This window comes from Carcharhinus amblyrhynchos, chromosome 2 (genome assembly GCF_965287045.1).
Source record: "Carcharhinus amblyrhynchos chromosome 2, sCarAmb.v2.hapA, whole genome shotgun sequence".
In the NCBI taxonomy this organism is placed as follows: domain Eukaryota; kingdom Metazoa; phylum Chordata; class Chondrichthyes; order Carcharhiniformes; family Carcharhinidae; genus Carcharhinus; species Carcharhinus amblyrhynchos.
Window position 1 is genome coordinate 120,900,847 of NC_137325.1, and position 20,810 is coordinate 120,921,656.

A 20,810-nucleotide genomic window follows, 5' to 3' on the forward strand; every position below is an offset into this window, starting at 1 on the left:
CCTGGAAGTGCCCACCTGGCACCCTAGCAGTACTGAATGGACACTGCCAGGACAGTGCCAAGGCATGGGGCCAAGTGAGGGTAGGGCCTGAGCGGGGGCTATGATGGAGGTTTATGATGGGAGGGGTCATGAAGCATGAGGGGGATCATGAAGGGGGACACATTGGGGTCATGAAGGGGTCATGTCAGGGGTTATTAAGGGGACGTGTCAGGAGTCATAAAGGGGGAATGTCGGGGGTCATGAAGTCTAATGATGAGCATGAAACCATTGTTGCAAAAACCCACCTAGTCCACTAATGTGGGAAGGAAGGGAAGGGAAAGAAATCTACCTCTTTACTTGGTCTGGCCTACTTGATCTATAGCCATGTGGTTGACTCTTAACTGCCCTCTCAAAGTCAACTATGGGTGGGCAATAAATGCCAGCCACACTCACAAATAATAAAAAAATCACAGTCCCTATGTTGAGGCTGTTAATACCAGAAGAAAACAGTCAAAAATCAACCTTTACGTTTTGTAATAGCGTCCAGAAAGCTTTTGCCTGGTCACATTGGGTCAGATTGTTGAGGGTATATTAAGCTAATCTTTTTCTACACCCTAGCTATGACTGTAACGCTACATTCTGCACTGTCTCCTTTCCTTCTCCCCTATGTAGTCTATGAAACTTTGTTCTGTCTGTATGGTGCGCAAGAAACAATATTTTTCACTGTATCCCAATACCTGTCACAATAATAAATCAAATCAAATCAAAACCTGGGACATGGCATTTTGTATGCCATTCCTCATCAAAGGCTTTGTGGCATCCAGCAGGAGAGTCAGCGAGCCATTATTTTATTGAAGCTGCATAGAATCCGCGTGGCCAGCTAAAGCACACACTGTCACTCGGTTTATCTGGAGTTGACAGAGCGAATGTGCTTGAGATAGTGTTGAAGGTGCTCAGTGACAGCTGTCTCCAGGAACGCTCCTGAGAAGCTGAGTAAGCTGATGTATGTACGCCTGCCCATAATCCTTGGCCCCAGCTGCAGTTTGGTGGGGGGGGGAGAGGAGGGGTGGCATGGTCCATTTGTGGCCTTCTGATCCAACATCTGTCCTGTGGCTTGCATCAGCTGTGCGCTGTGGTTGGAACAATTCTCACTGGGTTTTGATCAACAGCCTTGTCTGGGCAGCTGTCAAACCTTTGGCAGTTTGCTCGACCGTTAACGCTGTAGGAATTGTACTTAGAGAGCTCGGTTTCCTTCGTTTTTTTTTTGTCTCCGCGTTGTGATCGAGACGACGGAGTGTAGACGTGTCTTTATTTCGTCTTTAACCTGCGCGGAAGGGCCATCGAAGGTCCCATTTAATTGCAGGAGCCGGTTTCGAGACGTGCAGGATCTTGGCTTGGGGACAGTTGTTAGTCTCCCTGAGACACGTTTTAATGAAACTGTCTGCTGCCTGTTTTTGTTAGCTTTGTCACTCTTCAATATGTTGCAGCGTCGCAACAGCTCTGCCCCCAAGTGCCTCTTTGATTAACACTGATGCCTCCGCTGCTCATGTTATTACATCCCTTCAGCGTTTTCTGTCTGTTTCTCGTTTGCCTGGGGGTTGCAGGTCAGCAGAGGAATCTTTTCAAATAACAGCAGGATGAATGAAGAGCCAGTCAGCTGCTTTTGATTGCAGTTTTGCGTCCTGAGCAATGTTCCCTCTAATTTTTTCCATCCATCTGCAGAGTGAATTTTGTTCTCTGCGCCAATATCAAGGTAATGTGCAGGAGGACGCCACCAGTTAAAACAGAGGAAGAAAAAACCTTCACCTAGTAACGTCTATGTTTAAAAATTTACTTTAAGGATGGAAGAAGAAGAAGGAATGTCAACCCCCCATCACCATTCACATACCATCCAGATTTACTGCATCCAATTGTAAATTTACCATGGTGGCATTTGAACTCTAGGTTTTAAGTTCAGTACCATGATCACTACTCCACATGAGAGAGGCTTTTGTTTTCGTATTGTAGCTTGAATTTTTACCATTTGACAGACGTTGAATTGCTCAAGACAAGACAAGGATCTATTGTTTCGGCTTGACGAGTTCAAACTAGAAAGAGCTAAGGAGGGGTGCCTTTTGAGTTGATAGTAAATGTGGGCAAAGGTAACTTCTTTTTCAGCTCACTGCGAGTTTTTCTCTGCTCAAAACTGCTGGAAGAAGTGAGGAAAGTAGCACAGTCAACTCCTCACCGCAACAATAAGGCAAAGGGAAAGTGTCCCTGTGAATTAGAGGAGAGGTTGGCTTTTGCCAGCTGGAGGGTGAAGGTCAGGGAGACACAGGCCTGGCACCTCACGTGTGAACACCATCCACCAGGTACACGGCACATACTCTTGCAACTCGGCCAACATTGTCTACCTGATACACTGCAAGAAAGGATGTCCTGAAGCATGGTACATTGGGGAGACCATGCAGACGCTACGACAGCGGATGAATGAACATCGCTCGACAATCACCAGGCAAGACTGTTCCCTTCCTGTTGGTGAACACTTCAGTGGTCACGGGCATTCGGCCTCTGATCTTCGGGTAAGCATTCTCCAAGGCGGCCTTCATGACACATGAGAGCACAGAGTTGCTGGGCAGAAACTGATAGCTAAGTTCCGCACACATGAGGATGACCTCAACCTGAATCTTGGGTTCATGTCACACTATCTGTAACCCTTGCCTGGGCTTGCAACATCTCACTTACTGTCTTGTCTGGAGACAATACACATCTCTTTAACCTATGCTGAATGCTATCTCCAGTCACATTGTCTGCACCTTTAAGACTTGAATAGCAGATTAGCTGTAAAGACTCACATTCTAATCAGTATTCTGTAAACTGTGTGTACCTTTATATGCTCTGTTTGTGACCAGAACTTTCCACTCACCTGACGAAGGGGCAAACCCCGAAAGCTAGTGAGCTTACTATCAAATAAACTTGTTGGACTTTAACCTGGTGTTGTGAGACTTCTTACTATATTTCACGGAGAGCCCTTCTGTCACTCTGAAAATGGCAGAGCGGGCTACGCTCCAGGGGTCACGTCCCTGAACACAGCACCTACCATTTTTGCAGGGGGGGAGGGGGGAAGGTGTCAGGACCTGCTCCTGCATGTTTCAGGGAGGCAGCTGCCATAGGAATCAACAGCTGCCTCCACTCATGTCTGCGTTTTATTTGCTGTACAAGCTAGACCTGGTGAGAGCAAATCTAAAATCTGCAGAGTCCTTTGGGAATGCGAGATTGGAGAGGTGAAATACCCCTTTGGATGTGGTCCTGTGGTAACATCTGGGGGAGGTAAGCTGCCCTTTGGTAGAGGCAGGTGCCCTTTGGGAAAAGTCATGTGCCCTTTGAGCATGTTAAAAGTAGACATGAATGTGTGTAAAATCTGTAGAAAATCATTGGAACTGTCAAGAGCTAGCAAAAGCTATTGGCTAACTGTCTTGGAGGCTTAAAGTTAAAAGTTAAGTTAAAGTTTATTTACTAGTCACTAGTAGGCTTATATTCACATTGTAATAAAGTTACTGTGAAAATCCCCTTGTGAAATGAAATGGAGATTTGAGAGATGCAGCAAGTTGGGAGAGATGGTGAGTGAGATTGAAGCAGTGAGTGGAATGGTTGGAGTGGAAGCGAGACTGATGTGTGGCTGTAATAATAAAGTACACAGCCCCTGATGGACTGTGGTGAAATTGCGCAAGTGCACAAGTTAGAGGAAACACTGATCCTGAGGGGATATAGGTGACCAGAAAGATGGCCGGTATGACAGTTGGGGAATTACACATCAGATTCTACTCAAATCTCAGGTTTGAGTACTCAATGGAAACAGTTTATGTTGCTAAATCTAGCTGTGTGGGACATTTGTAGACATAGAACAGAATTTTACTACTCCACCTACCATGGGAATCGGAGTGGGTGAAAGGCAGAAAGATCCATTGACCTCTGGCGGGATTTTATAGTTTTGGGGCAAGCAAAGCCATAAAATCCCACCCAAAATGTTACTTCCCTGCAACATTTCCATTAACTCTCTATTAGTATACAGAACCACAGAATTGTTACAGAGCGAAAGAAGGCCATTCAGCCCATCATGTCTGCACCAGCTCTCCAAATGAGCAATTCATTTAGTACCATTTTCCCACCTTCTCCCCACAACCCTGTGCATTCTTCCTTTTAGATAACATCTGAATTCCCTTTTGAATGCCTGAATTCAATCTGCTTTCACCACAATCTCAGACAGTGCATTCCAGAGCTAACCAGTTGTTGCATGAGCAAGCTTTTCATTGCATTACTTTTTTTTAACTAATTGTTTTAAGTCTGTTCTCTCTCATTCTCAGTTGTTGCACAAGTGGGAACAGTTTCTCCCTGTTTACACTGTCCAGATCCCTCATGATTATGAATGCCTCTATCAAATCCCCTCTCAGCCTTCCCTCCTCCAAGGAAAAAGAGTCCCATCTTCTCCAATCTTACTCCATAACTGGCCTTCATAGCGAGGGGGATTGAATATAAAAGTAGGGAGGTCTTGCTGCGGCTGTATAGGGCATTGGTGAGGCCGCAGCTGGAGTACTGTGTGCAGTTTTGGGCGCCGTACTTACGCAAGGATATTTTGGCCTTGGAGGGAGTGCAGAGGAGGTTTACTAGGCTGATGCCGGAGTTGAGGGGGTTGAGCTATGAGGAGAGGCTGAATAAACTAGGCTTGTACTCGTTAGAGTTTAGAAGAATGAGGGGAGATCTCATTGAGACGTATAAGATGATGAATGGGATGGATAGGATAGAGGTGGAGAGACTCTTCCCGCTCAGAAAGGATAGTAGGACTAGGGGGCACAGCCTCAAGATAAAGGGGGGGGCGGTTTAGAACAGAGTTGAGGAGGAACTTCTTCACTCAAAGGGTGGTGAATCTCTGGAATTCTCTGCCCGTTGAAGTGGTGGAGGCTGCCTCGCTAAATATTTTTAAGATGCGGGTTGATGTGTTTTTGATACGAGAGGGGATTAAGGGTTATGGGGAGAGGGCGGGAATGTGGAACTGAGCCACGACAGATCAGCCATGATCTTATTGAATGGCGGGGCAGGCTCGAAGGGCTAGTTGGCCTACTCCTGCTCCTATTTCTTATGTTCTAACTGAAGTTTCTTATCTTGAGAACTGTTCCTGTAAGCCTGTTCTGCACTCTCTCCAATGTGTACTCATCCTTCTGGACGCAATACTCTAGCTGAGGTCTAACTAGTGTCCTATACAAGCTCAACGTAACCTCCTTGCTCTTGTACTCTATACCCTATTAATAAGCCTAGGACACTGTATGCTTTATTAACTGCTCTCAGTCTGTCCAGCCACCTTAAATGACAAGTGCACATAAACACCCAGGTCCCCCTGCTCCTCCACTCCTTTAGAGTGGTCCCCTTTACTCTATTTGGTCTCCCCATGTTTTTCCTGCCAAAACGTGTCACCTCACATTTCTCTGCATGCACTTGAATACTTTTCTCTAAAGTGTAGTAGAGATCTCTAAAAATCACTGTCCAACTTTTTCTCTGCGCCCCTTTTCTTTTCCCCATTGCTACAAGTAAAGCTTTTCCTCATAACAAGTATCCACATTTAGTTAATTAAATCTGATTTATTTTACAGGATATAATCGGCTGGCGAAATGCCATTCGACTGCTTGTCTATTACAGTAACACAGGACTTCACTTTTCTGGAGATGATAAACATCACAGTGTGCTGCCAAATGATGGGAGATGCCACATTGATAGTCACAGTGTCTATACAATGAATCATCATCATGTAAGCTTGCTTTTGAACTGATCAAATGCAACATAAAAATAGTGGATGGGCAATACATCCTTTTTAAGGAAATAAATTGTTTACTATTCTAGAAAATCTATGTGTAAAAATGTCATTTGGAATGAGACAGTGTTCAAAACATTTTCCATCATCCTCTATAATCTTAGTTTGGACATAGTTGGGATTGATGTGCTTCAAGTACTGTTACTTATGTTAGACATTAGTGACCAGCAAATGAGTTCTTCGCTGATTTAGTTGCATTGAGTTGTTCCTTATACTTGTGATGCAGTAACATTGGCAGTCCCACATTTATTATCTATCAGTGGTTGCCCTGGGAAGGAGAATCTGACTATCTCCTTGAACCACCGCGAGTCCTTGTGGCACATTAGTAGCTGTGTTAGGAATGGAACGCTGGATTGACCCAGAAGCAATGATGAAATAGTGGCATATGCCAAAGGCAGAACGCTCGCTGACTTGGAGGTGATTTCCTATCCATTTCTAAAACAAAGATACAAAGAACAAAGAAAAGTACAGCACAGGATCAGGCCCTTCGACCCTCCAAGCCTGTGCCGATCATGATGCCCTAACTAAACTAACTCCGTATGCACTTATGGAGTCCATATCCTTCCATCCTATTCATGTATTTGTCTAGTTGCCCCTTACATGCCCCTATCGCACCTGCTCCCACCTTCTCCTGAGCAGTACTGGTATTTCAGTTTTTGTTTTGGGTCACCCACGTGCATAGAGGAACATGAACTGTAAGGAGCTAGAAATGAATTGCTGGCTATAGAATCTTGCCATTGGCCATCCCTTGGTTGGAGGATGGTTGCCAGGCTCTGTCACGCGTCTTCATGTGTTTGAGCTGGCTGATTCCCGAGCTGTGGATATTTTGGCATGGGATGCAGGAGGCAGTGGATCAGAGTACAAGATTGTCTTCCTCTTCGTTCCTTCTCAGCTTCAACATTAAGATCTTGTGATTCAAAGTGTTATATAGCTTGATAGGCAAATTATCACCATTCTGAAAAGCTGTAACAATGTCCTCAGTCATTGGCATCAATGCTGCATTCAAGGAGAGTTTCAGTGTCTTTGAAGCATTTTCTTTGTCCTCCCCCTGGAACACTAGCATTTTGAGACTTGGGAAAAGAGGAGCTGGCGGGGTAGATGCACAGTGGCTAGTCCAGCAAAGTTGATTTAGTAGGTGTTTTGCCTGAATGCTTGTGGAGCTGGCTACAAGAAGGACAGGAGAATTTGTTGCATGATCCTCTCATTGAATCTGGAGGATGTGGCAGAGGCATTGCTGGTGGAATCTTCCAATTATGTGTTATCGATTCATTGTCAAGGTCGCTGCAGAATAGGAGAACTGTGAAACAGCCGATCTGTACGTAGGCAAACATTCTTTAATCAAGTTTCAAATGACACATGCTTAAATGCCCTGCAGTCTCATAGAATCCTACATTGCAGAAGGAGGCCATTTGGCCCATAGAGTCTGCACCTACCACAATCCCATCCAGTCAACCCAATCAAATGTGATGTGATTAACATATACCAGCGGGTGGTAACATTTGACCCCAGAGTGTCATATTTGGCAGGTGAGTACCCCAAAGACGCACAGACGTTCCCAGATAAGATTGGCAAAATACTGCGGATGTTGGAATCTGAAACTAAAGCAAAAAATTCTGGAAAATCTGAGCAGGTCTAATAGTACCTGTGAGGAGAGAATAGAGCCAACTTTTCGAGTCGGGGTGACCCTTCGTCATCTTTGGTTTGCAGGGTATTTGCCCAAAAATGCAAACTTCCCTCGGACAATTCCCTGCATTAGGAACCATCCAAAAATGTGATTAAAATTGCAAACTTCAGATGGTTCTGACTGGGTTACAAAAAGAGTTACCCAGACAAAAGTTAAAAGAATGAAAACCTCTTCTAACTTTGATTTTTCCCCCATGCCCCCCAGCCCAATCCCCCACTGGGCCCCCTGCAGCCCACAACCCTTGATTGAATTAAAAAGACATCCAACCAAAACGAACAACTGTGCCAGTGATGAATTGGAGGCGTGTTTTCTCTGCATTGAGTCAGTAAGTTTGGGATCTGATATAATAAATTATTGTAAAGCGGTGATGGTAGAAATCAAAATGTTGCAGAGTTTGGGAATTACTCGGATGTGGTTATGTTGCAAAATTTCAACAGTAAAGGTGGTGCCGTGCATTTTGGATTTTTTGCACTTTGCTGTCAAGCAAATTCTGAAATGTGTTTTCTTTCCAGAATCATCCATCCATTTCTCATTTGGCACAAAAACTTGAGAAGAACAAAATCCATCTTTTTTTTGCTGTTAAAGAAGAGCTCAAAGACATTTACCGGGTAAGACAGCCTATACAGATTGTCTAGCAGTTGTTCATGGACCTGATATTAATCTGGAAGATTCAGTGACGACGCAATCTGTTCATAGAATCATAGAAACCCTACAGGGCAGAATGAGGCCATTTGGCCCATCAAGTCTGCACCGACAACAATCCAGCCCAGGCCTCATCCCCGTAACCCTACTAATCCTTCTTAGCTACACATCTCAGGACAGTCTGGACCAATTTAGCATGGCCAATTCACCTAACCTGCACACCTTTGTTCTATGGGAGGACACCGGAGCACGCGGAGGAAACCCATGCAGACATGTTGAGAACATGCAAACTCCACACAGACAGTAACCCAAGTTGAGAATCGAACCTAGGTTCCTTGAGTTGTGAGGCAGCAGTGCTAACTATTGTGCCACCATCCAGCCCTTAACATCTTTGGAGTGTGATGCGGAGATGCCGGCATTGGACTGAGGTGGGCATAGTAAGAAATCTCACAACACCAGGTTAAAGTCCAACAGATTTATTTAGTATCACGAGCTTTCGGAGCGCTGCTCCTTCATCAGGTGAGTGGAGAGTTGGGTTCATAAGCTGGGCATATATAGACAAAGACTTAATTGCAAGATAATTGGAATGTGAGTCTTTACAGGTAATCAGTGCAAGTGCAGACAATGCAAGTGGAGAGAGGGTTAATCACAAGTTAAAGAGGTGTGAATTGTTTATCTTTGGAGTGTTGGAGCAAACTGGAGCACACGGAGGAAACCCACCCAGACAAGGGAGAATGTACAAACCCCACACAGTCACCCGAGGGCAGAATTGAACCTGGGTTCCTGGCGCTGTGAGGCAGCAGCGCTAACAACCGTGCCACTGTGCTGCTCTCTGTTCTATCCCTACCTTTCTGTCCACCTTCCCATGTCTTCCAATACAGACAGGATGTACCTGCCAGGTGTAGTTGGTTGCATTTACATTACGTGCACCCTCTGAGTTACAGAGCTACTGATTAGGCTGAGATATCCAGAATTCAAAGGCTGATGGAAGGGAGGGGAAAAGGTTGGAACCTGTGCAATTGCTTCCGCAGAAGAAATTGTGAATGTGTTGAAAGAAATTTGTCTCATTTGATTGGCTAATGCTGCAACAGGCATGCAGAGCAAAACTCTGCCCTGTTCTGGAGTGCTCAATGATAAAAACCGGTGAACATGCCCCATTAGGTCAACAATGATAAAGCTGAATGTTTTGCTCTGAATGGAATGTGTGGATGAGTGATGGGCTGTGAGGAAGAGATGTGTATCTTGTTATGGGTAGAGATCTGGTCATGCTTCTCAGTTGCAAAATCTAAGCTTGGTATTTAGGAAAATATCTTCCATCAAGGCACTATCTCCAACCAAAAGAGAAAATGCTGGAAAATCTCAGCAGGTCTGGCAGCATCTGTAAGGAGAGAAAAGAGCTGACGTTTTGAATCCAGATGATTCTTTGTCAAAGCTAAAAGGCACAGAAAGTGGGAAATATTTATAATGCAGGGCGAGGGAATGAAAGATGAGTTGTAGCCACAAAACCAAGGGGAAAGGCTGCTAATGGCCATCCATAGAGAGAATAGAAGGTGTGAATGGCCAAACTACACAGAAGCTGAAGTCAGAGGGTAAACAGTGACAGATGAAGATGTGGGGGAGGGGGAGATGGGTGGGAGGGACGTACAATTGAAAAAAAGGGGGTAAGGGGAAGAAAAGGGGGAGAAAAGGCAAGGAAGGGGGGCGAAATAGGGGGAAAGAGCGGGGGGAAGATAAAGAAAGATAATAAAGAAATAAAAGGTAGAGAACAGTTAAAAACTAAACAAAATAAAAACAAAGGCATCAAGGTAGGGTAGAACTAATCACTATATTTTTATATAGAAACCAACTTAGAATTGAACTCTGCAAGAATGCAATGAAATTAGGAGTCAACTATATTTCAAGTCTTTCAGTAGAAATGGAGCTTTTAGAATCAGAGTTGTTATTGTGAGTAGCTTGTCCACCTGTGCCAGAAGACATTTTGCCTACTTTGGTTATATACGTTAAGGGATTATAGAAACGGAACCATTGGAATGGCTGTTTCTGCCTATTTTGGAATGTGTGGAAGCAGTTAGGAGATCCCTTGCCTCGGGTTAACATTGAGATCTTCTCTCATAATCACACAAAAAGCAGCCACAAGCCCCTGTAATATACCATGTATCAAAGTAGGCAACTCTGGCCTTGCCCATAGCTCAAATTCTCCAGTCTCGCTGCCATGAATGGAGATTTGTCTGAGCGCCAAATTCACCGTACTCACTGGCAGCAGTGACGTGGCACATGACATCAGAGAATCCCAGCCAAAGTATAGTCTATTTGAATGTTTTTAGAGCAAGACTGGGCCACTCATGCTACCACAACGAACTTCTTGAAACCTTATAGATGTTAACAGGTTTTGTATATACATTACATCTTCTATGTTACAAGCAAAACCATTGTATTTTAACATGGTTACTTGTATCGTAGCTTCTTCTCTGACCAAAATAAACATTTATACTTTGAACAAAGTTCCCTCAAGGCTTTAAGCACTTTTGTTTATTCATTCATGGGACATGGGATTCGCTGGCTGGGCCAGCATTTACTGCCATCCCTAGTTGCCCTTGAACTGAGTGGCTTGCTAGACCATTTCAGAGGGCAGTTGAGAGTCAACCACATTGCTGTGACTCTGGAATTACAGGCTAAGTAAGGATGGCAGATTTCCTTTCCTAAAGGACATTACTGAACCAGATGGGTTTTTCCGGCAATTGATGACAGTTTCAAGGTGATCAGTAGATTCTTAATTCCAGATATATCTTTTACTGAATTCAAATTCCACCATCTGGCGTGGTGGTATTCAAACCCCGGTCCCCAAAATTGTGCTGAGTCTCTGGATTAATAGTTTAGTGATAATACCATGAGGCCATCTCAAGACTAAAGAACAAAACTAATGTAAATTACTCAGCAAATCCATTGGCCTCATTTAAAAGTTATTTCAGGAAGCAATACTGCGAAAGGGTAATGTGGAGTCTGTATGGGTAGAGTTGAGAAATACCAAGGGGCAAAAAATATTAGTGGGTGTCATTAATAGACCCCCAAACTGCTGTGGTGATGCTGGGAATGGCATTAAACAGAAATTAGAGATGTGTGTGATAAGGGAATATCGGTGATCATGGGTGATTTTAATCTGCTCATAGACTGGGCAAATCAAATTAGCCACAATGCCAGAGAGGAGGAATTCCTGGAGTGTATATGGGATGGATTTCTTGACCAGTTTGTGGAGGAACCAACTAGAGAGCAGGCCATCTTAGACTGGGTACTGTGTAATGCGAAGGGAATCATTGCCAATCTAGCTGTACGAGATCCCTTGGGGATGAGTGACGATAACACGATAGAATTTTTTATCAAGATGGAGGGTGAAGTAGTTGATTTGGAATCTAGGGTGCTAAATCTTAATAAAGGAAACGATGAGGATATGAGGCAAGAGTTGGCCTTGATAGATTGGGGAGAGTTACTTAAAGGGATGACAGTGGATAGGCAATGGCAGACATTCAAAGAACGCATGTGGAAACTGCAGCAACTGTTTATTCTTGTCTGGCACAAAAGCAAAATGAATAAGAGGGCCAATCCATGGCTTACAAAGGAAATTAGAGAGAATATCCGATCCAAGGAAGAAGCATACAGATTGGCCAAGAAAAATAATAGATCTGAGGATTGGGAACAGTTTAAAATCCAGCAAAGAAGGATCAAGGGATTGATTAAGAAGGGGAAAATACAGTACAAAATACAATACAGAACATAGAGACTGACACTAAGGGCCTGATTTTACCATTTTCATTCTAAGTACTGAATCTGGGCGTAATTCAGATCCAAGTTAGAAATCTGCTTTCAGGTACTAAGCCTGAAAAAAAATCGCGGGTCCCATTCATGCTGTGGGCGGGGCTTAGTGTGCCCTAAACGATCAGAGCTCTGAACTGCGCACGCGCAGTTAGAAACAAATTTGAAAAAGCGCGTCCGTGTCAGATCACTCCCGGGCCATAGAAAGTGGAGAAAGAGGCCCAGGGACAAAAAGCGGGAGCGATGGGCCCCACAGACATCACTGTCCCACTTATCAACCACCCCCCACTACCCAGACCAATCGCAATTCCCTGCCCCCTTTCCACCCCCAACAACCGATCGCCCGCAGAATGGCAGCGGACCCCCCTGCCCCACCCTCCCCCCCACCAGAGATCCATCTACCCCCCCCCCATCCCCCAGAGAATGATCTGACTTCGCTCCCTCCCCCGCCCCCCCAGAGAATGATCTGGCCTCACTCCCCCCATCCCCCAGAAAATGATCTAGCCTCACTCCCCCCACCCCTGAAAATGGTCTGGCCCCACTCACCGACCCTCCACCCCCACCCACCCCCTCCCGAGAACAATCTGGCCTCATTCCCCTCACACCTCCCCAGGGGAACATCTGAGCCGCCTCCTCCTCCCTCCACGTCAGACAACAATTGGCCCTCCCTCCCGCCCCACCACTAGACAATGATCAGCCGTCCCCCCCCCCCACCACCAGACAATGGTCGGCCCTCCCCACCTCCCCACCACCAGACAACAATCGGCCCTCCCCCCCCCCACCACCAGACAACAATCGGCCCTCCCCACCTCCCCAGCACCAGACAACAATCGGCCCTCCCCCCCACCACCAGACAACAATCGGCCCTCCCTCCCCCACCACCAGACAACAATCGGCCCTCCCTCCCCCACCACCAGACAACAATCGGCCCTCCCCCCCACCACCAGACAGCGATTAGTCCTCCTTTCCCCCCACCACCAGAAAAGGATCGGCCCTCCTCCCCCCCGTCACCAGACAATGGTCAGCCCTCCCCACCTCCCCACCACCAGACAACAATCGGCCCTCCCCCCCCCCCACCAGACAACAATCGGCCCTCCCCCCCCACCACCAGACAACAATCGGCCCTCCCCCCCCACCACCAGACAACAATCGGCCCTCCCCCCCCACCACCAGACAACAATCGGCCCTCCCCCCCCACCACCAGACAGCGATTAGTCCTCCTTGCCCCCCCCCACCAGAAAAGGATCGGCCCTCCTCCCCACCCCCGTCACCAGACAATGATCAGACCTCCTCTCTCACCATTAGACAACGATCGGCCACCCCCCCTCCCCCCCCCCCACCAGACAACGATTGGCCCTCTCTCACCCCCATCGTCGGACAACGATTGGCCCTCCCCGCCTCCCCCCACCACCAGTCAACAATCGGACCTCTTTCCCCCCCCTCCCCACCAGAGACACATCTGACTCTCCTCCTCCTCCTCCGCCCCCCCCGCCCCGAATCAGACAATGATCTAGCCCACTCCCCTCCCCGCCCCAACCAGAGAATGATCCGACCCGCCTGCCTCCTCCCCCCCACCACTGACCCGAGCCAGTGGAAGCTCTGAACTCGCTCTTCAGCAGCTGGAGGGCCCGATCCAGACTTTTATTCAGCAGCTTCATTTTGGCGCGATTCCGGATCGGTGAACGCGGCCATAAAGGGGGAAACGCTGTTAAAGTTAGGTGGGCAGTTCATTAATTCAGTACATGCAAATACAAATACATTTAAATTGCCATTGCGTTCGTTTTGGGCGCAAAGCGGATTGCCGCCATTCCCAGGTTTCGGTAAAATGGCCATCTGCGTGGACACGGGCGCAGGTCGCGTTAATGGCCTCACACCCGACTTTACCACATCGCGATGGTAAAATAGGGCCCTAAGAGTTTCTATAGATACGTGAAGAGAAAGAGATTGATGAAGACAAGTGTAGATCCCGTAACAGACAGAAATGGGGAAATGTGTAATAGAGGACAAAGAAATGGCTGAGCAACTGAATACATACTTTCATTCTGTCTTCACAAAAGAGGACACAAATCAGATACCAGAAATGTTGGAGAATGCAAGATATGTGAGAGGGCAGAACTGAGGGAGATCCGTTTAAGTAGAGAAATGGTGCTGGAAAAATTGATGGGATTAAAGGCGGATAAGTTCTCAGGACCTGATAATCTACATCCCAGAGTACTTAAGGAAGGGGCCCTCGAAATAGTGGACGCGTTGGTGGTCATCTTTCGGGATTCTGGCGACTCTGGAACAGTCCCTGCAGATTGGAGGGTAGCTAATGTCACTCCAATATTCAAAAAGGGAGGTAGAGAGAAAACAGGGAATTATAGACCTGCAAGCCTAACGCGGTAGTGGGGAAAATGCTCGAGTCCATGATCGAGGACTTTATAGCAGAGCATTTAGAAAGTAGTGGCAGGATCTAACAGAGTCAGCATGGATTTATGAAGGGGAAATTTCTTTTCTTGTCTGAAATTTCTAATGCTTCCAAACATGAAGCATAATGTAGCGGGGTTTTCCTGTTTCCGAAGTCAAGTGTTCTTTGACGTCCAAGTTGCTTGACATGTGACTGCACAGCTGATGTGGTTCACCCTGACCAGGCTTAACGGCATGAAATAGCCAATGATTTATAATACTGCATAAAAGCTCTAATTGTAAACAGATAGTTTCTCTTAGTGGGGAATAATTTAGTAAACTGTTAGATCAGAAATAGCTTTCATTTGCTTCTCAAGTGTTTAAGTGCTGCTGCTTTCTTTAGCCTGAAGCTAATTGGACTTCTTAAACAGAGAAAAAAAACATAATTCTTGGAGGCCGCAGGATAAGGAATCAATTCTTTGAACAAAACAAGGTGAGCCAGCTGATTGATAGGGTGAAAGACATTAAGAATAAGAGACTGAAAACAGAATCACAGAATCCTACAGTGCAGAGGAGGCCCTTCGGCCCATCGAGTCTGCACCGATGCATGAAAGGCTCTGACCTGCCCACCTAATCCCCCTTGCCAATACTTGGCCCATATCTTGAATGTTATGCTGTGTAAAGTACTCCTCCAGGTACTTTTTAAAGGATGTGAGGCATTCCCGCCTCCACCACCCTCCCAGGCAGTGCCCCATCACCACCCTCTGAGCAAAAAAGTTTTTTTCTCAACTCCCCGTTAAACCTCCCACCCCTCACTTTTAACTTGTGTCCCCTCGTGACTGACCCTTCAACTAAGCTGCCCCCTGTCCATGTCTCTCATAATTTTGAACGCCTCAATCAGGTCGCCCCTCAGTCTTCTCTGCTCCAGAGAAGACAACCCAAGCCTATCCAACCTCTCTTTATAACTTAAATATTCCATCCCAGGCAACATCGTGGTGAATCTCCTCTGCACAATTTTACTCAAATGTAGCAACAAAAGGCAAAAAGCTAATCGACAGAATATTAAACACTCAATGATAATGAAATTATTGGCATCACAGTAAATTGGCTCCAAGCAGGAGATAGAGATAAGAGTGTATGAAATATTTTATCAACATTGATCTATTGGTAAGGTAAAGGTCGGATATTATTGGTAAAAGGTTGATATCCAATGTAAAGGTGGTCAGGTTGAACTTGGTGGTGAGTGTTGGTTATTGCCCTGTACTGTTTTCACATCTCCTGGATTCTCTCACTGGCTGGCATTTGGCTGAACATGTACTAGATCTCCCAGTAACATAAAAAAGCAGGAGCAGGAGTCAGCCATTCAGTCCTTTGAGCTTGTCCCGCCATTTGTTATGATCATGGCTGTTCATCCAACTCAATAGCCTGTTCCTGTTTGCTCCAAGAGCTAAATCTAATGGGCGATTCAGTGGCAAAGTGGTAATGGGAAGCATGGTGGCACAGTGGTTAGCGCTGCTGCCTTGTAGCTCCAGAGACCTGGGTTCGATTCTCAGCTTGGGCCACTGTCTGTGTGGATTCTGCATGTTCTCCTCGTGTCTGCGTGGCTTTCCTCTGGGTGCTCTGGTTAGGGGCATTGGGTTAGGTGCATTGGCCAAGCTACATTGCCCCTTAGCGTCCCGGGATACGTAGGTTAGAGGGATTGTCAGGGAAATACGTAGGGTTACAGGGATAGGGCCTGAGTGGGATTGTTGTCGGTGCAGACTCGATGGGCCGTACAGCCTCCTTCTGCGCTGTAGGGATTCTATGATTCTAACTCTTTCTTAAAAACATACAATGTTTTGGCCTCAACTACTTTCTGTGGTAATTAATTAATTCTCTGGGTGGAGTCATTCCTCATCTCAGTCCTAAAATGTATACCCCGTATCTTCAAACTATGACCTCTGGTTTTGGACTTCACCCACTGTAGGGAACATTCTTCCGATGGGCATCGCCTGGCCATGCCCCCAGCCACTCTGGGGCCTTGGTGGTCTCCGATCTCCCCATGGCCATGGTGCCTGGTCTTCGCTACTGCCAGCGAGATGTCTCGCTGGCCAAGTGTGGGGTGGGGGGAGCAGCCATGAGGCTGGAAGCAATTGTGCTGAGCTGCTAATGCTCTTTAAATGAAGGCTGGAATATGCTAATAGGCTTCACACACGAAGATATTCTGGCAACGCCGGCATACCCACATCATAGCAAAACAGGGCCAGGACAGTCCCAAACTGGCTCACGACTGCTGCAAATCGGATTTTTGGCCGCGCACGCAACCTTTCTGGCTCCCTATACTGATTGACCAGTGTGGCAAGCCGATAAGATTGCACCTCTTACGTACAATTCTCTTTGTATTTTTCACTGAGAACAGGATTAGTTCCCCTCGCCTTGTCACAGTCCACGGTTAGAGAGTTTTATACCATTTCTGTTGCTATTGTTTATTGACAAGGAGAGCTTTCGAGGTGCTTACCATTATAATTAAAGCTGCAGCCTGTGATACGCTGGAACCTCTTTCTCTATTTCAACAGACTCTCCAAAATTCAATTGCAAAATCCAAAGTGGGAATTCTGACATCAAATTCCAGTAATGTAATCAAGTTAATCCTCAATACTTATCACGTAAGTATTGACTATTAATGTGACTTGTGCATCAAAATCCATTCAACATTTTGTACTGCTCCAATACTTAGAAACCAAGCGGTGTTTATGTTTACCTTTTTTTTTACAGGACTTGTCTTCTGAAGTAATCTTGGAGAATAGCAAGTTGCCAAAACGAACATTAATCGATTATACAGCCCACTGTAACAATAATACCGTTCACACAGGGGAAGATGGCAGGAAGTGTTTGGGTATTCAAGTTGGTGATGAGGTAAGGTATCAGTGTAAGGTTGAAGTTGCAATGAGTATAATGTGTACTTGCTTTCCAACCTGCTCAAGGTGTGGAGATACTGGAGTTAGACTGGAGTAGGCACAGTAAGAAGTCTCACATCACCAGGTTAAAGTCTAATAGGTTTATCTGGAATCACGAGCTTTCAGAGTACTGACTCACCTGATAAAGGAGCAGTGCCCCAAAAGCTCCTGGTTCCAAATAAACCTGTTGGACTTTAACCTAGTGTCGTGAGACTTCTTAATCTGCTCAAAGACTTGATCAATAACCAACCAGTGGAAATTATATTCTTGCAGTGCCATGTTTGGGAAGTAAAGAAAGATCTTGTTGTCAGATCTCATTCCTGCACCTTGGTTGGAATTTTATGCCCCCTGGGAGTGGGCTGGCAAGTGAGGGCAATGTAAAGTGAAGTGCAATGGCAGGGGTTGCAGTGCCCATAACTTATCCACATCTGCTGGCATGTTAGAACCAATGTTTTCTTCTTGCCCGTTTTGTTTTAATAGCAGCTGCTATAGTATCTTCCACTAAGGCCCTACTTGAATCGTTCCAAAAAGTTACCTGGCCAACTGATTTGATTTTCCCTTTTTTGGGAAAAAAACAATCATGTAACCATTAATAGTTAATAATAACCCTCAGGATGTTTATGGCAGAGGATTCAGTGATAATAATAACATTGAATGTCAAGGGAAGATGGTTAGATTCTCTGTTGTTGAAGATGGCCACTGCCTGGCACTAATGTGGTGTGAATCTTAGACCGCAATCATCAGCTGAACTCTGACTGTTGTTCAGTTCTTGCTGCATGCAGTTATGGACTGCTTCATCATCTTGAGAGCTATGAACAGAACTGTAATCATCACGGAAAGTCATTGCTGAAGCAGCTAAAGATGGTTAAGCCGGGGACATTGCCCTGACGAACTCCTGCAGCAGTATCTTGGGCTGAGATGACGGGCCTCCAGCAACCCAGAAGCGTTTTCCTTTAGACTAGGTATGGCTCCAGTCAGTGGAGAGTTTTCCCTCTGATTTCCACCGGCTCCAGTTTTACCATAGGCCTATGATGCCTCACATGGTTAAATGCTGCCTTGATACCTGGGGCTGTCACTCCTTTGAGTTCAGCTCTTTAGTTCATGCTTCAAGTAGGGCTTTAATGCAGCCTTGAACTGAGTAGACGTGACAGAAGCCAAACTGACCTGTTTGTTGCTGAATAAATGCCACATGATAGTGTTATCAACAATACCTTCCAGTACATTGCTGATGATCAAGAATAGATTGGTGGGGCAGCAATTTGGACTTGGATTTGACCCTTTTTTTCGTGGGCACAACATACCTGGGCATTTTTTCACATTGCAAGATAGATGCCAGTATTGGCATCTGGAGTAGCTTGGTCAGTGGAGTGACTAGTTCTGGAGAATAAGTCTTCAGAACTGCAGTCAGGAATTTGTTAGAATTTGTTTTTGCATCCTCCATATTTTCCCCTGAGACTGGTTCCTAGGCAACCCGTCATGTTAGAATAGATAGTTCCACAACATCCATGACTATAAAGTCTTGATTACGTGTTAAGACTCGCATTCCAACCAGTGTTTTGTAACTAAGTCTGTGTCTATATATGCCCTGTTTGTGAACCCTCACCTGATGAAGGAGCAGCACTCCAAAAGCTCATGCTACCAAATAAACCTGTTGGACTTTAACCTGGCGTTGTGAGACTCCTTACTGTGCCCACCCCAGTCCAATGCCGGCATCTCCACATCATGGCCTCAGTGCCAGGGACCCGGTTTCAATTCCAGCCTAGGGTGACTGTCTGTGTTGACATTGCATGTTCTCCCCATGTCTGCATGGGTTACCTCCAGGTGCTCTGGTTTCCTCCCACACTCCAAAGATGTGCAGTTTAGTTGGATTGGGCATGCTAAATAGTCCTTTAGTGTCCAAGGATGTGTAGGTTAGGGGATACGTGGGGTTGCGAGGATTGGGTAGATGCTCTTGGAGTGTTGGTGCAGACTCAATGGGCTGAGTGGCCTCTTTCTGAACTGTAGGGATCCTATGATTTAGGACCTGAGAATGGTGGAAGCTCTCATTTCTCTTGGTCTTTCCTCCTTACTGTGATCCTCAGAGCAATGTTCATGGAATTAAATAACCACTTTTTAATTCACCTCTTCATTTTAGCTCTGTTGAACCTTGCAGATCAAAGCAAGAACATTTTTGCACGTGATATCTGAACAAGGTGGTATTTTTGAAATGTCACTCCTTTTTTTCCAGGTGAATTTCGTTGTAAATATCACAGCAAAGAAATGCCCTAAAAACAAAAAGAAGACAACTCTTAACATCGAGCCATGGGGTCTGAATGAGAAAGTCGAGATTGATTTGGAGTTTGTATGTGAATGCGAGTGCCATAAAAATGGAATCCCCAACAGCCCATATTGTCACCAGGGTAATGGGACGCTCGAGTGTGGATCCTGTAGGTAGGCCAATCGTTTATTCAGGATTTGTATACACAATATAGACAGTAGGATAAAGAACACGGGTGGGACTTCCCAGCAGCGCTCGTCCCGAAACCATAAAATCCCGCTCAAGGTCAATGTACCTTTCTATGGTCCTTGCCCCTCACCTGCTCCGATTTCCATGGTGGCGGGCGGGACAGTAAAATTCTGGCCCATATGAGTGAGTGGGAGTAGCTGTTCACCATTTCACCATTCAATGATCTTATGCTGATATTCATTTCCCTGCCTGATCCCCGTGTCATTTGATTCCTTTAGTGTCAAAAAACCTAACAATCTTAGCTTTGAGTATATTCAATAACTGAGCATTCACGGTCCTCTGGAGTAGAGACATCTCTTCATCTAGCCTTGGGTCACTGTCTGTGTAGAGTTTGCACATTCTCCCTGTGTCTGCGTGGGTTTTCTCTAGGTGCTCCGGTTTCCTCCCACAGTCCAAAAATGTGCGAATTTGGTTGATTGGCCTTGCTAAATTGCTCCTTAGAGTTAGGGGAGTGTCATGTGGATTAGTAAAGTTAATATGTGGGTAAATATAACAGGACCCGGGCAGGATTATTGTTGGTGCAGTCTCGATGGGCCAAATGGCCTTCTTCTAGGGTGGCACGGTGGTTGACACTGCTGCCTCACAGTGCCAGAGACATAGGTTCATTTCCAGCCTTGGGTCACTGTCTGTGTCGAGTTTGTGCTTTCTCTCGATGTCCAAAGGTGTGCGGGTTAGCTGATTGGCCGTGGTAAATTGATCCCTAATGTCAGAGGGAGTAGCATGGCAAATGTGTGGGACTACAGGGATAGGTACAGGGTAAATAGGTGGGATTGTGATCGGTACAGACTCAATGGGCCAAATGGCCTCCTCCTATACTGTGGGATTCTATGATTCTATGATTTTATCCAAATTATGACCTCTGAGTAGTAACCAGCACTTGATGGAATATTCCAGTTGCCGCCAAACTAGAACTTTATCAGGTTTCAACATAACTTCTCTGCTTTTGTGCTCAATACTTCTATTGAATGCAGTCAAGATCCCCGATCACATTCACTAAATAGAAAATACTGGGGAAAGTAATGGGATTAA

The 20,810-nt window shown here is 45.7% G+C and overlaps 1 protein-coding gene across 1 annotated transcript in view; it reads left to right on the forward strand.

Moving 5' to 3' along the window:
- Nucleotides 1-20,810, forward strand: part of LOC145361580 (integrin beta-1-like) — a 93,282-nt gene that overhangs the window by 36,572 nt on the left and 35,900 nt on the right. The window contains exons 6-10 of the mRNA XM_080217423.1: nt 5,603-5,758; nt 8,018-8,113; nt 16,895-16,984; nt 17,094-17,234; nt 19,503-19,705. Of these exons, the coding sequence (XP_080073549.1) occupies nt 5,603-5,758; nt 8,018-8,113; nt 16,895-16,984; nt 17,094-17,234; nt 19,503-19,705 (686 nt within the window). The remainder of the gene's footprint in view (nt 1-5,602; nt 5,759-8,017; nt 8,114-16,894; nt 16,985-17,093; nt 17,235-19,502; nt 19,706-20,810) is intronic.